Genomic DNA, 13,446 nt, shown 5'->3' with positions numbered 1-13,446 from the left:
ACAGGAGGCTTGCTTCCTACCTCGTGGAGAAGCAGCAGAGCATGGGTGTCTCCAAGTGACTGTACTAGGCCAGGTGCATACTTTATAGCATGGAGCCCAGAATTAGCTCTGTCTCCAATTGGAGCTGCTGGCTGGGGAGCTAAACCAGCTGCAGAATGGGGAAGCTCACTGGAACCAGAGGATCCTCTTCTGGCGGGACTGTGGGATTAGAGAGGGGAAAGAAATGGAAGGGGAAAGAGCACAGTGAGCTGCTGGGCTCATCTCAGGGAAAGTAATGAGAAGAGAGAGATGGGAGCTGGGCCTATTCTACTCCCATCCCTCTTCTTAGAACTCTAAGGTGAATATACTTATTCTTGTATGGATTAAGGCTGTAAAACAGTAACACCAGGGCTAAAGTACTAAGGAATATCACACTCAAGTGTTTAAATCTTTTGCTTTTCTTTTAAATAGATCTGAAATGGATATATTGTCTGCTAGCTCTGAAGGGATTCTGATTGGCTACTGCCCACAGCAAGATGCCCTGGATGAACTTCTAACTGGTTGGGAGCACCTTTATTATTACTGCAGCCTGCGTGGGGTTCCAAAACAATGTATCCATAAGGTAATTATCCATGAGTTAGCTTTGCAAGGAATAGATGGAGCAAGGTTGGGCCATACAATTCACGCGAGTTTCATTTTCTTGTACTGGAAAACGCACCTTTTAAATCAGACATTTGTCTTCAACAGTTTTGGTCCTAAGGAATCTTCTCTGCCCACCCCAAAATATATTGATTTCTTTGAAGTTTTCAAAGTAGCATGATTTTCCTCTCATCCCAGTGTACATCAAGAGTAACTTCCCTGAAGTTATTAGAATTACACCAGTGTGAGAGCAATGCCTGGCCCACAAACCATAAAAGAATTAAAATTAAAAGTCTGCGTACATAGCATCTTCACTTTTCACTTCACCATTACGGCTTCTTAGCAAAATAACTTCAAAGCCAGCTCTTCACCACTAATTTGCAGCCCCCACCCAGCATAGGAGGCCTGTGGGGGGAATGGAGTGTGGTCAGAGTACGGCTGCACTGGCTGAGTCTCAACTCCAAGGAAGGCCTTTGGGGAGACATTGCAGCTGGGCCCAAGTTAGGGCAGCTCTGGAGGCCACAGCAAACCCCTCATGTAGTTCCAGGATTGAAGTTGGGCAGTAAAGTGTGCAACAGCCACATTTGCCCCTTTATTTGGGCCCTGTGCATAGCAGAGCTTGGCTGGACCTGAGAATGCAGCTTGCCGTCTTAACAAGGCATCCCCATGTAAACAGTGCCAAGCACCATTTACGATAGCTACTTAGAATTCAGCATCCAGTCTTTTCCTTAGCTGTTCAGTGTTGTCAACCCACCTCATTAGTTTTGGATTAAAGATGGCCAGAGTACTGCAAACATAAAGATTTGTTCCCCTTGGTCTAAGGGAAATATATTAAGAGATAATTGTTATTGCATTAAGCCTCCTGGCAAAAATTACCTGTCATCTCTATCCAGTGACAATTCCCCTCTTATGATCAGCTTTTAGCACAACTGTACTATCCGTCTATTATTGTAGCATTTAATAGAGAACAGTTTCTGGCATGTCTCTTAGAGCTGTACATTCATTTAAGAGAATGCTGTTAAATATTCATAAGTCTCACATAAGTCATCAAATATGTTTTGGTCATAAATGTAACTTAAAGCAGAAATCAAAGCTTGATTATTTAATTAGGCAGCAAAGTCTTAAAATGCTGTGAAACATGGTTCTTAACCTTTTCTGTTCTGTCCAACAGAACAGATGGCAATACATCCTTGTAATGTACTTGTCCATATGGTACAACGTATATAATAGACTGAGGCACAAATGTTGACAATAGTAGCCGTGGAGTGGAATTTTCAAAAGTACCTAAGTGACTGAAGAGCACAAGTCCCACTGAAAGTCAGTAGAAATTGTGCTCCTAATTCACTTAGACACCTTTTGAAATCATACCTGTAGGCTCCTCAGTATTGCAGGCAGGGAGTTTTAAGGAGAAGTGCCCTGATGTGGAAAATGTACTCATATTTGACTATACCACAATTCCATAGGAGGAGGAGTCATTTTTATAATACTGTGCAATCCAAAGTCTAGTTAACAATAAAAAATAAATGAATGTGTTGTTCTGTTTAAAAGTAGATCCTTGACTGGAGCATTAAGTAAGCAGGTCAGGGGATCTCTAGGAAGGAGCATTTTGTCATAAGGAATCTTTAATCCTTTCTTCCCAAAATTTTCTAATTCCTGGACACATCTACCACACGTGTGTGTGTGTGTGTTCCCTTTTTCTTGTAACCCCTCCAACAGAGCACCTCCTTAGCAGCAAAAATATGATGAATCTTAACTGGAGTCAAATGCCCCTATATAGCTATTTATATTTTTTTTAAAAAGAGCTGCACATTTTCATAAGTGCCTAGGTCCCATTTTCAAAAGGGACTTAAATACCTTTGCAAATCTGGTCCTAGTTGCCTAACAAAGGCATATCCAGTTTTGTCAGGGTATCAGATGCAGGACAAACAGGACAGTCCAGTTTCATACCGGATGAGTGGCCTTCCTAGGTGCTATTGTAAATAATATATAATAACTGACCTTCAACCTTCCCCCAAAATTCAAACTAAATCTAAACCTAGATAGGAAAAAAAAAGGCTTTGTGTGAAACTGACCTAGGTATGCTATGCCAGAGTTCACTTCCTGTCCTAGACTCTTGGGCAGCGTTGCAGTACAGCTGCTGTACTGCACCTCAGAAATGGCTAAATTTCAGTGGTGAATGAAATGATCCCAGTGTATTTGAGCTTAAATTTGTAAGATGTAATGCTTGTGAATCCTTGAGGATAGCAGTTCCTATGGAAATGGAAATTGTTGTTGTTGTTGTTGTCTCACTCCCACACATTATGCTGTGCTCCAGGCCAAGCTCTCTGAGTGCTTACTGTTAAAGTGTCTGTGTTAACAAAAGAAGGAAAGCGCATGCACTAGGGAACATGGTTGTTTGATTCGAAGTTGGAAAGCAATCTGAGTTCATTTTGTTTTACAGTGAGTTGGCAAGCGAGCCAGGTGACTTATGGTATGCACTGCTGCATAAGTAAATATAATCTATTAAAGCAATAACTTCAAGGATCTGATCCTTCACTAGACAGATTTGTCAGCAGCAGGAATTAAATGCCTGACATAAAGTTGAGTGCACTTAATGTTCCAAAACAGTAATTAACTGAATGGGAAAGGATGAGAAAATGGGTCATTTGTTATCAGTGTGAAACTGTATATTATTATATGAAGTTTTAATCTGCTTTTTAAAGCAGCTCTAGAAGTTTCTTTTAAATCATGATGTTGTAAAGCTTTGGGTGGAGTTTGAAGTGGGTGCAGGGGGGCATTGCTTCCCCCCTCTCCCCAAGCCAGGGTTACCATACGTTCAGGTTTTCCTGGACATTGCCTCTTTTCTGATAGTCCGCTCTCCATACAGGCAAACTTTTCAAATAAGAGGCAGTGTCTGGGATTTTTCCTTTAGGGAGCAGACATTACAGCTCAGAAAGAGCCATCTCCATGCCCCGATTTGGCCCTCTCCTGCACCCGCAGCTGCTGAATCCCACCCATCCTGGCCCAGCCTAGCCCGCTAGGTAAATGGAGCGGTAAGTGCTGGGCTGCCTCGGCTGGGCTGCCTGCGCTATTGTGGGGCCTCAGAACCCAGCCAGGAGGGGTGACAAGGCCAGATCCCCCCCTCCCTGGAGAGGGGGAGAGGAATGTAGGGAGCAGCTGACTGACAGGGCTGGCACTGCATACCGGGCTTGCAACAGCCACCCTGTCACCATTACAGGAAGTACAACACTCTCCCCCACCTTGAATGTGAGGCTGCAGGTCCTCGAGCACTCCCCCCCCAGTACTCCCTCCCAGTACACACACCCCTCTAGCACCCCCTCCCTGGGTGTGGGGTTCCTGCACATTAGCCACCCTATGGTCCTGGTTAAATTTCCCCTGGGTACCTGTGCGAGACCCTAACAAAGGCAGGTGCCCGGTGATCCCACAGTGGGCTCAACCCTGTAAGCCTCGGGCAGGCATGGAATTTGCCCCCCATGCACAGCCCCATTGGCCTGGCTAGAGCTGCCCCCCAAATATAGAAGTCAAACTATGCCTATGTGTAAAACTAAATAGAATTGGAGTTGAGCTTAAATAATACACGGCTCTTGGGATGTTCAACTAGTTATCACACTGAATTGGCATAGTTTTTAAAAAAATATTTATTTTTATTACATTTGTCTCATACCACAACACATTGCTTAATTCAAATCTCAGTGGAAATGGTTAGGGCTATATTCTGCTGTCATTTACACTAGTACAAATCCAATGAAATCACCATAGTAGATGAGAGTAGAATTTGGAACACATTTATTCAAAGAGTACAAGTTCCAACAGCATCACTATCTGTCCCACCTACCAACCTAATTAAAATCATAACAACTGCAATGTTTCAAGGCTTGGCCTATCAATATTAAAATTACTATTTCTGGTTGGAGATTCTTCAAACCAAGCTTCTCTGATTTTTATCAGAACTTCAAAAGCCAACAGACAGCTTGAAGGAGCATTGGCAGGGTTCCTCCTTCAATAAGTCCCCAGGTGGATTTTTGCTTCCTCATGGAACTCCATTGACTTGTACTCTATGAAGGCTGTGTGCTATTCTGTCCTCTGATACTTTGGTGACTTAACCAGAATCTGAGCAGAATTTAGTCCTACAGTCAACTGAGCTTTGCAAGTTTGCTTGTGTGCAGATCTTTTCAGGATCACAGCTGAAAGTGCAATAAACTCCTATAACTTCAGCTAATAATATGAGTTTTCCTAAAATTGCTAAATTTACTCTGAAGGGTAATACATAATTTTGGGGGACAATTTGTAGAAAATTGGGCAAAATGTTTTTTTTTTTAATTATAGGGTATTAAAACTCATTCTATGTTTGAAATTTTCACCAGTTCTGTAATTATTCACATGAGTATCACCAGTTTATATGGATGCAGTCCAACTCTTACGAAATTCAAATGGAGTCTTTCCATAGACTTCAGTGAAAGTTGGATCTGGCTCAGAGTGTGTGTGTGTGTGTGTGTGTGTGTGTGTGTGAGAGAGAGAGAGAGAGAGAGAGAGAGAGAGAGAGAGAACTATAAGGATGATGAGTTGGGCATTATATTCATCAGTCCTATTCAGAAGTGACAGATCCAAAATTAACAAATTATGATATCTTTTGAAGTTAATAGGATTGATTAATATCCAACACTAAAAGTTCCCTAGTTCGGAGGTAAATCTGAAGAAAGTACCAAGAGAGTCCCAGTGTCTCTTCGTATATATAATTTACCTGAGTGCTATTACTGACTTTGGAAAACTCTCTGGTTTAATAATTGGAATCAATTATGCATGTTATGTTTTGCAGTGCTTTATTGATGGATACAAATGTGGTTCCTACCTTAATCTCCAATCTTACACAAGTTTACAGAGGTGCTTAACTTCACACACTTGACTAGTCCTACTGGCTTCAGTGGGATTATTTGTGTATAATGTTAAATGTATGGTCAGGAGTTCACAGCATCTAGGCCTTAGATTTTATAAGTCAGTGGGAGTTGGATTGGACTCTAATTTAGGAAGAGGAGAGCTCTTTACTTGAGTTAGAATTATCAAGGTAACACATTTTGAAGTATTCCTAAGGAACATTGGAGACTAGAGATAGGGCTGTCTATCTATGAATGTGAAGAGTTGTTTTAGTTTCCTGGTTCTGGGGGAGAGGGGAAGAGTTGAGAGAGTTTAAAGTGTGCATTGAGGAGGTGCTCAGGTGAGAAACACCAACTATGTGGTTTGGATGAAGTCACAATGTATATATTATTGTACAAATCTCTCATATATCCCTTATTTCAGTCTGAGTTACCTATATCCCACACAAACTAAGGAGTCACATCACTTTCAACTGTGGAAAATTAGTTATATCATAAATAAACTCATGAAAATGAGGACAGAGAGTGTTATTAATGCTAAATGAAGGAATCCCACAGCATTTTCAGTTTTCTGCATGAATAGTGTGTGTGTGTGTCACTTTAATGTCTTTGTCAGACATCATGCCCCACATTTGGGCTTAGTCAAGATGAGAGGTATTTTCATGTATACTTTATGGTGTGACACCATCCAAACAACAGTACACCATTAGGTATGCAGTTAAATGAAGTTATAATGGAGATGTATTGGGTACTTTACAATATATCTAATTTAGATGTAATTTAGATGGCATCTTCATTACTATTTAGATTATATTAATGAGTTTGGGACTATTACTGCAAATGTAGTCTCTCTTTATAGATACGTTAATGAAAAAGAGATAGCGGGAGGGGGCATCTGCTGAAGAGCATGATAGAATAAAATGTATCATGTTATATTTGATGAGCTAAATTCTACTGTGCTGCTTTAGTGGATAAGGTTTGAGGGAGATACGAGGACATAGGGAGCCTCTTTCTAAGAGCACCTAGCAAAGCAAACTCTCTTCATAGCACTCAAGACGGCACTAGGGAGTGAGAAAGTTTTATAACACTTCTGCCTACGCACCTTTGTGAATCAGTCCCCAGGGTTGCACTGTTACACTTCTATTGTGCGGACAATATACTCAGGGGTGAAAGTAACTTAAAAGACTTACCAGTACGCTGGAGTCCTGAGCGGGTGCGGCCTCAACCAGAAGAGGCGTGGCCTCAACGGGAAGAGGCGGGGCCTTTCACGGTTTAAAGGCCCTGGGGCTCCGGCTTTGGCTGGGAGCCCAGGGGCCTTTCACGGTTTAAAGGCCCCAGCCCCAGGGCCTTTAAATCACCCAGGAAGCTACCAGCTGCAGAGGCGGCTGGGAGTCCCGGGGAGAATTAAAGGTCCTGGGGCTCCGGCCGCTGCAGAGCTCCGAGCCCTTTAAATCACTGCGGGAGCCCTGCCGCCACTACCCCAGGGTGGCAGGGCTCGGGCTCGGGCTGGGGTAGCGGCGGCAGGGCTCCGGTGGTGATTTAAAGGGCCCGGGGCTCTGGCTGCTGCGGGAGCCCGGGCCCTTTAAATCCCCGCCGGAGCCCGGCTCCCGGGGCTCCAGCAGCCGGGCTCTGGCGGGGATTTAAAGGGCCCGGTGCTCCTGCCACTTTAAATCACCTCCGGAGAAGCCAGTCCAGTCCGGCACGGGGTACCAGCTCTTGGTCCGGACCGGCTTATTTTCACCTCTGAATATACTAGACCTTCAGCCAGCTTGTGTATATGCTGTAATCATCTGCAAAAGCTAGCTGGGAAGCTTTATGCATTCAAAGGAACAGCAAAATGAGTACCATGAAATGACTCATAGCCCCACACTTAGAAGCCAGCAAAATTTCTGTAGCACAGGAATAACCGGCCTGAATCAATGGTTATAACCTATTTAGAAAGGATCGAGTGGGCAAAAAGGGAGGGTTAGTGGCACTCTGTCAAAAATGGCCTTACTTCTATATTTGGCACTGGTCTGACTGTTGCTGCAATACTGTTATCCACAGTTCAAGAAGGATGTTGATAAATTGAAGAGGGTTAAGAGAAGAGCCATGAGAATGATTAAAGGATTAGAAAACATGCCATATAGTGATAGACATGAGGAGCTCAATCTATTTAGCTGAACAAAGAGAAGGTTAAGGGGGTCATTTGATTACAGTCTAAGTACCTACAGGGGAAACAAATATTTAATAATGGGCTCTTCAGAGAAAGGTATAACACAATTCAATGGCTGGAAGGTGAAGCTAGACCAATTCAGACTAGAAATAAGGCATAATTTTTTAATGGTGAGAGGAATTAATCACATTGGAACAACTTAATAAGGGTCATGGTGGATTCTCTTAATATCCCTTTTTCTTCTTAGTGTCACCGGGTGTCAATGGAAGTTGACTGTGCTTAGCACTTTGCACAGCCAGACTCTTTATTTGAAAGGGAAACTCCAGTGCTCAGTTATAATATATTAGGGCCAAATCCTCTGGCCTTCTTCAAAGCCAGAGATTGCACCAAACACAGCAGAATCTCTGCAGTTCCACTATACGTGGGGAAGAGGAGGCAAAGAAGTGAAAGGGCCATGCAGGAAGACTCAGCAACCCCATGTTTTCTTACTAAGCCAACTTCTTGTAGCATCTGTCTCAGAAGTGGAGCAAAACAGAGTTTGTGGGTCACCTGGGGAATAGCAAGAAAACTTGCACTTTGCATCACCAAATTGCCAAAATGGTGGTTTCCTGATTGTCAGATACGTTTTTTTTTTTAAACTTGTGCATATTGCAGATAGTTAGGGCCATATTTCCAAAATATAGCTTTCATCTGACATCCAGCATTTTTAGCTGGTTATAGCATGGACATGCACAGAAAGCAATCACCTGTTCATGCTAGTGATGGAGTCTTTCACCTATGTACACGGATGACAGTGCTGGAATATGGTATGTGCAAGTGCTTCCACATGCAGCATTGCACATACTCAAGAGGGGGTTTGAGTTTGAGATCCTTTTGTAAGATTTTTGTTCGTTTTTTTGTTTTGTTTTTAGATGTAACGTTAAGAATGTTTTCTATGGTATACTGAGGTTCTCAACTGTTCCTCAGGAAACTTTGCATAAGGACAGTTTGTTTATAGAAGCTTATTACCAATGGCATGATCATGTATATACCAGTAATAGGTTGCAAATGTTCACTTCTCTGTATTGATAATTTTTTTGTGAATTCACTGAGCTGACTGAGCTCTGTCTAATTTTAACCCTACAATTTCCCATGACTTTTGCTGTTGACACTCATGGTGCAGAGGGAGAGGAAGTGTGCATAACTATCCTGCTCTGGATTTTCTGGCAGATGATCACAACTAGTGCCTGTGATAGGTGGAGACTAACGGAATTGTAACCTGCTCTCCGACTGCTCTTCCCTTTGTTGCTATACTCAGCATAAGCTGCATGCACTAGAAGATGTGGCTCATTTTCATATCTAGAAAACCAGCCACATTAAGGGTTTGGTTGAGCAGAAATGTTAGGATTCTGACTGCCCCCTGTGCAGGAGACACCAAGTCTGAAGAGGTTGATTGACTCTTTTCTCTTTTCACTAGTGCCCCTGTGCAGGGCCAGCCTAATTTGCCTCCCCTCTCCCCCCACCATTTACGTGATCAAGTTAAACAAAAACGTTTTGGACTAATTTGCTGTAACATTTTGGAGATCACCCATGCTGATAAAGGGTTCTGTTACCTACTGCCTTGTAACTTTGGATGCCTTAATGCTGTCTGTGAACAGCTATATGTGAGGGCATGCTGGGAAACTTGGCAAAAACAAGGTGCCACTCCCTTCCTGATTACTTCACCCTGTCATAGCCAGGATCCAGTGTTTCACAGACAGCACCCTGCGTAGATGCTAGCCCTCAGTTTCTGGATACCAAACCTCAAAACCTGTTTAAAAAGGTTTTTTAATTTCTTTCTCCTGCCATGATGACTCATCATTGTTCAGAGTGAAGGAAACTCCCTCCTTTCCAATAACTTCAATGTTCCACTATTGTGTCTTCCTGGTTGGACAATGGATGGGTACTTTAAGTTGGTTTTGTGTAAACAGCTAGCCTGAGAGATGCCACTGCCTGCCTAATTACATCACTTTCTGTTATGAGGTGATGATGTAGTTGCACCACAGTTACAATTACAATGTTCTACACACATACACATGCAAACGTTCATAGCCATCCCCTGCATAGAAATCTCCTAATGATCATCAAGTTCAGAACATTACAAGCTTTCATAAAAGACCTTACTTGACGTAAGTTTATGCAAATTAACATTGTATACAACTGCTTAATTCAGGTGCTTATTCTCTAGGGTTCGGACCCCCTTTTCTCTCCGGGGTGTGTGGACCCTGATTGTCACACTTGCCCTTCTCCTTTACCATCTCAGCCTGCAAGTGGAGATGTTATCAAGTTAGCCCTGTGTCTTGTTTAACTCAGTCATTTAGAATAGCTGAACCCATTACTCATGTGATTGCCTTTCTGCTGATCCCATCTTTCTGTGTCTGACCTATTATTTCATTCTCTCAGATTCTCTAGCACTTGAGAAATGTGTTTGATCAGATAGATATTACAGAAACTAGTTGGAATGAGGAGCATTTTAAATTATTGACTCAACAACCCAAAATGAATGCAAATGACTGTTACAAGGGTTGACAAAGCCAAATTTTCTATACAAGAGGCTGTCTTATCCTTGGGGGTCCCCTAGCAGCATCCTTTTATTCTCAACATTTTGCCTGACAGATCCAGGGAGCCTTCTTCCAGGACTTAAAAGTAACAGCATGTGTCAGATGAGAAAAATGGAAATACTTTGTATTCGTTTTTAATATGCTCAGACAGAAAAAAAGATTCCATACTAGTGCAGACTCTATGACAGTGGTTTTCAGTCCGTGGAACCCTGGTGGTCCTCAGACTATGTCTAAGGGGTCTGTGAAAGGTTGTCGTTGCCATAGAACAGTGTTTTTCAATCTGTGGTACACACTATGTCTAAGATTTCCACATCTCCATTCACAATTTTTAGGGGTCCGCAAATGAAAAAAGGTTGAAAACCACTGTTCTATTGAATAGACTAGTCTGACCAAGCTTGCCATTTCTTAATTACAGGTAGCTGGGGACCTCGCTAGCCGATTGCACCTTGACGCCCATATTAACAAACTGGTGAAGACATATAGCGGTGGCACAAAGAGGAAGCTTTCTACAGCTTTGGCTTTAGTTGGCAAACCCCAAATACTTTTACTGGTGAGTAGAGTGAACGTTATTATTGTTTTGGAAGCATTAACATATTTCATTATTTTATTTTCCTACCTGACGTGTGAAAACGTGGTGCAGCTTCCAAATCGCCTCCAGGAAATAAGTGACACTCAAGCAGTGCAGTTGTCATCTTCAACTCCCGGAATAAACTTGTTTTAATTTGTGCTCCAACATTCCCCAGTTGGAGCTAGGTTTCCTAGGAAGGCAATAGTACAAGTGCTACATTCCTGCTGCGGTTTAGGTATGTATTTTTTAGACAGAGATCTCTTTTATTCACAGAACAAGAGAAATAGAATTTACTGTTCAATATATTACAAAGTATAGTATATTTTCTGCCCATATTTCTGCACAATGTAAGAAAATCAAAAAACAAAAATAGGATTATAATGGGATGCTCAGCCCACACAAGCCTTGAAAGGGTTAGTGTGAGCCAGAAGGGGCCAATTAACCTTATATGCTGCACTTGGAGGGAAGTCAGGGATTGATAAACACTACTTGCAGATGAAGTCTAGTTTGGGGTAGAGCTGGGGTAGGATTATAAAGCCCAGGAAGGGAGAGCAGGAGGAGTTGCAGGGAAGGAGCCTGCAGTCACTCTCTAAAGGGAAATGGAGCCAAGGACAAGGAGGAAGTCCAGGGGGACAGTAAAACCTGGGATCCTAGGGAATCTGACAAGAGGCTGATGGGGAGGAGGTAGCCACAGAGAGCAGGGGAAGCTCTGGTGGCAGAAAGAGAGGTTGGGTAGGAAGGAGTCAAGGGAAACAACAATTGAGACTGAACAGACCTGGATTGTTAGTCATAGAATCTCTGGGCTGGATCCCCTATCAGACGCTAGGAAGTGGCCCAGGACCTACAGGTGGAACAGAAGACTGTCTGAGGTGGCATCCGGGCAGGTTGTCAGAGTGAATTAGATACCCCGGAAGTGTGTGTGGGGGTCTGGTTAGTGACCTGGCTTTGAGTTGTGGAGAGAGAGAGAGAGAGAGAGACCACAGCACAAGCAGCCAATGACAGGGGGCACCATATGGGACAAAAGCTAATTCCCAGACTTAGCCACAAGGAGGTGCACCTACAGTGAGTGTAGCCCCTTACAAGGATACAATGATTCCGTATAGCATCTTGAGCAATAGGGATTATTTTATTTTAATGACAATGGTACCAGTAGTGTTGTCAGTCATGGAAATGCATTCTTTAGTACTCTTATGAGCTGGGTAGAACTTTGCAATGGGATTCAGTTTGATGTGTGAGCTCATCCTTCAATTAGTATAACTGTAAACATAAACCCCACCTAAGACAAAAGAAGTGCATGAGCCCACCCACCGGCTTTAGCTGAGTTATGTTTTGGGTAGGAGTGTGGTGAGGGGCAGGGAAGGGAGAAGAAGGCAGGACACACAGAAATTGAGAAGGGACAAGAAAGATGGAGGGTATGTCTACACTTAAACCACTGTAGTGGCACAGCTGTGCAACTGTAGCACTTCAGCATAGATACTACCTACACCAATGGGAAGAGTTCTCCCATTGCTGTAGTTAATCCACCTCCCTGAGAGTCAGTAGCTTCTTCCATCAACCTAGCGCCGTCTACACCGGGGGTTAGGTCAGCATAACTCCATCTCTCAGGGGTGTAAATTTTTCACTTCCCTGAGAGACGTAGCTTTGCTGATGTAAGTTTCCAGTGTAGACCAGCCCACAGAGAGAAAGGGAGCAGTTGAAATAATAGTGGCTGATCCTGGAAGAAGCATTGGAAGAGGTTTTTGGCCAGGGTTGCAGGCTGAAAAGAGCACTCTTGGTGCTGTGAGTAAAAGAAGTTGTTTCCTTCTATCTGATTCCTTCTGTGTTCGAGAGATAGGATTTTGTACATTCTTTGTAAATAAACAAAACTGCATCAAAGAAATACCTGACTACCACCGGTGTCTACTCCCAACTGGCACACCCACAGGAGGGGACCCCAAACTTTGATAAGCCACTCAGATCAAAAGGGGTAATACTGGTGTCAGTAACAGGATCCAGTTGCCAAGGATCGAGATTGTGAGCTGGTGTTCCTGTGTAACCAAGTTGGAACAAATAACAAAGTGCTTGCAGAAATCAAAAATGGCCAGTGGGATTTAGTACAAGACCAGAAACATGAACTGGAGGCTTCACAAAAGAATTTAAAACAAGACTTGGAAGTTTCACAAAGGGAACTAACACAGCATTTGGAGGATTCCCAGAAAGGGCCGAGGACTGCCTTGCAAGCAGAGGTCAGATCTCTGGAGCAACAGCTACAAAGTCTCCAGACAGGTTGGGAAGACCAATTGCAAAGCTCCCCAGAATTTTAATACCCATGAGTAGTTCCAGATGAACAGTGAGGAGAATCCTTCCATTAGCAAGATTTCCTCCTCAATATTCCATATTTTTGAAACGATCTGCCATCTGGTGTAATCTGATAGATCCCCTAGGCAAAAATTATGCTCTTCAAAAGCATCTTCATGAGCCAGGGATAAAAGTAACATGTAGCAGGAGGGTTTAGTAAATATCCAGAGAAAGATGGGTACCTTCTCTCTTTTCTTATCTTATACTGAGCCCATCATATGGTGTAAGCATTCCACTAGAGGAAACAAAAGTCCCCTCCAATTCCCCTTTATCTGCCTGGGAGGGGAGGAATAATTAAATAAACACATCTCATAATCC

The 13,446-nt window shown here is 43.0% G+C and overlaps 1 protein-coding gene across 1 annotated transcript in view; it reads left to right on the top strand.

Moving 5' to 3' along the window:
• The window catches only part of ABCA13 (ATP binding cassette subfamily A member 13), a 300,907-nt gene that overhangs the window by 262,975 nt on the left and 24,486 nt on the right, over positions 1-13,446 (top strand). Inside the window, exons 59-60 of the mRNA XM_065398392.1 lie at positions 451-601; positions 10,639-10,773. Coding sequence (XP_065254464.1) covers positions 451-601; positions 10,639-10,773 — 286 coding nt within the window. The remainder of the gene's footprint in view (positions 1-450; positions 602-10,638; positions 10,774-13,446) is intronic.

This window comes from Emys orbicularis, chromosome 2, assembly GCF_028017835.1.
Source record: "Emys orbicularis isolate rEmyOrb1 chromosome 2, rEmyOrb1.hap1, whole genome shotgun sequence".
Classification (NCBI taxonomy): Eukaryota; Metazoa; Chordata; order Testudines; family Emydidae; genus Emys; species Emys orbicularis.
The sequence above is the reverse complement of the archived record's forward strand: the minus strand, read 5'-3'. Positions and strand labels throughout refer to the sequence as shown.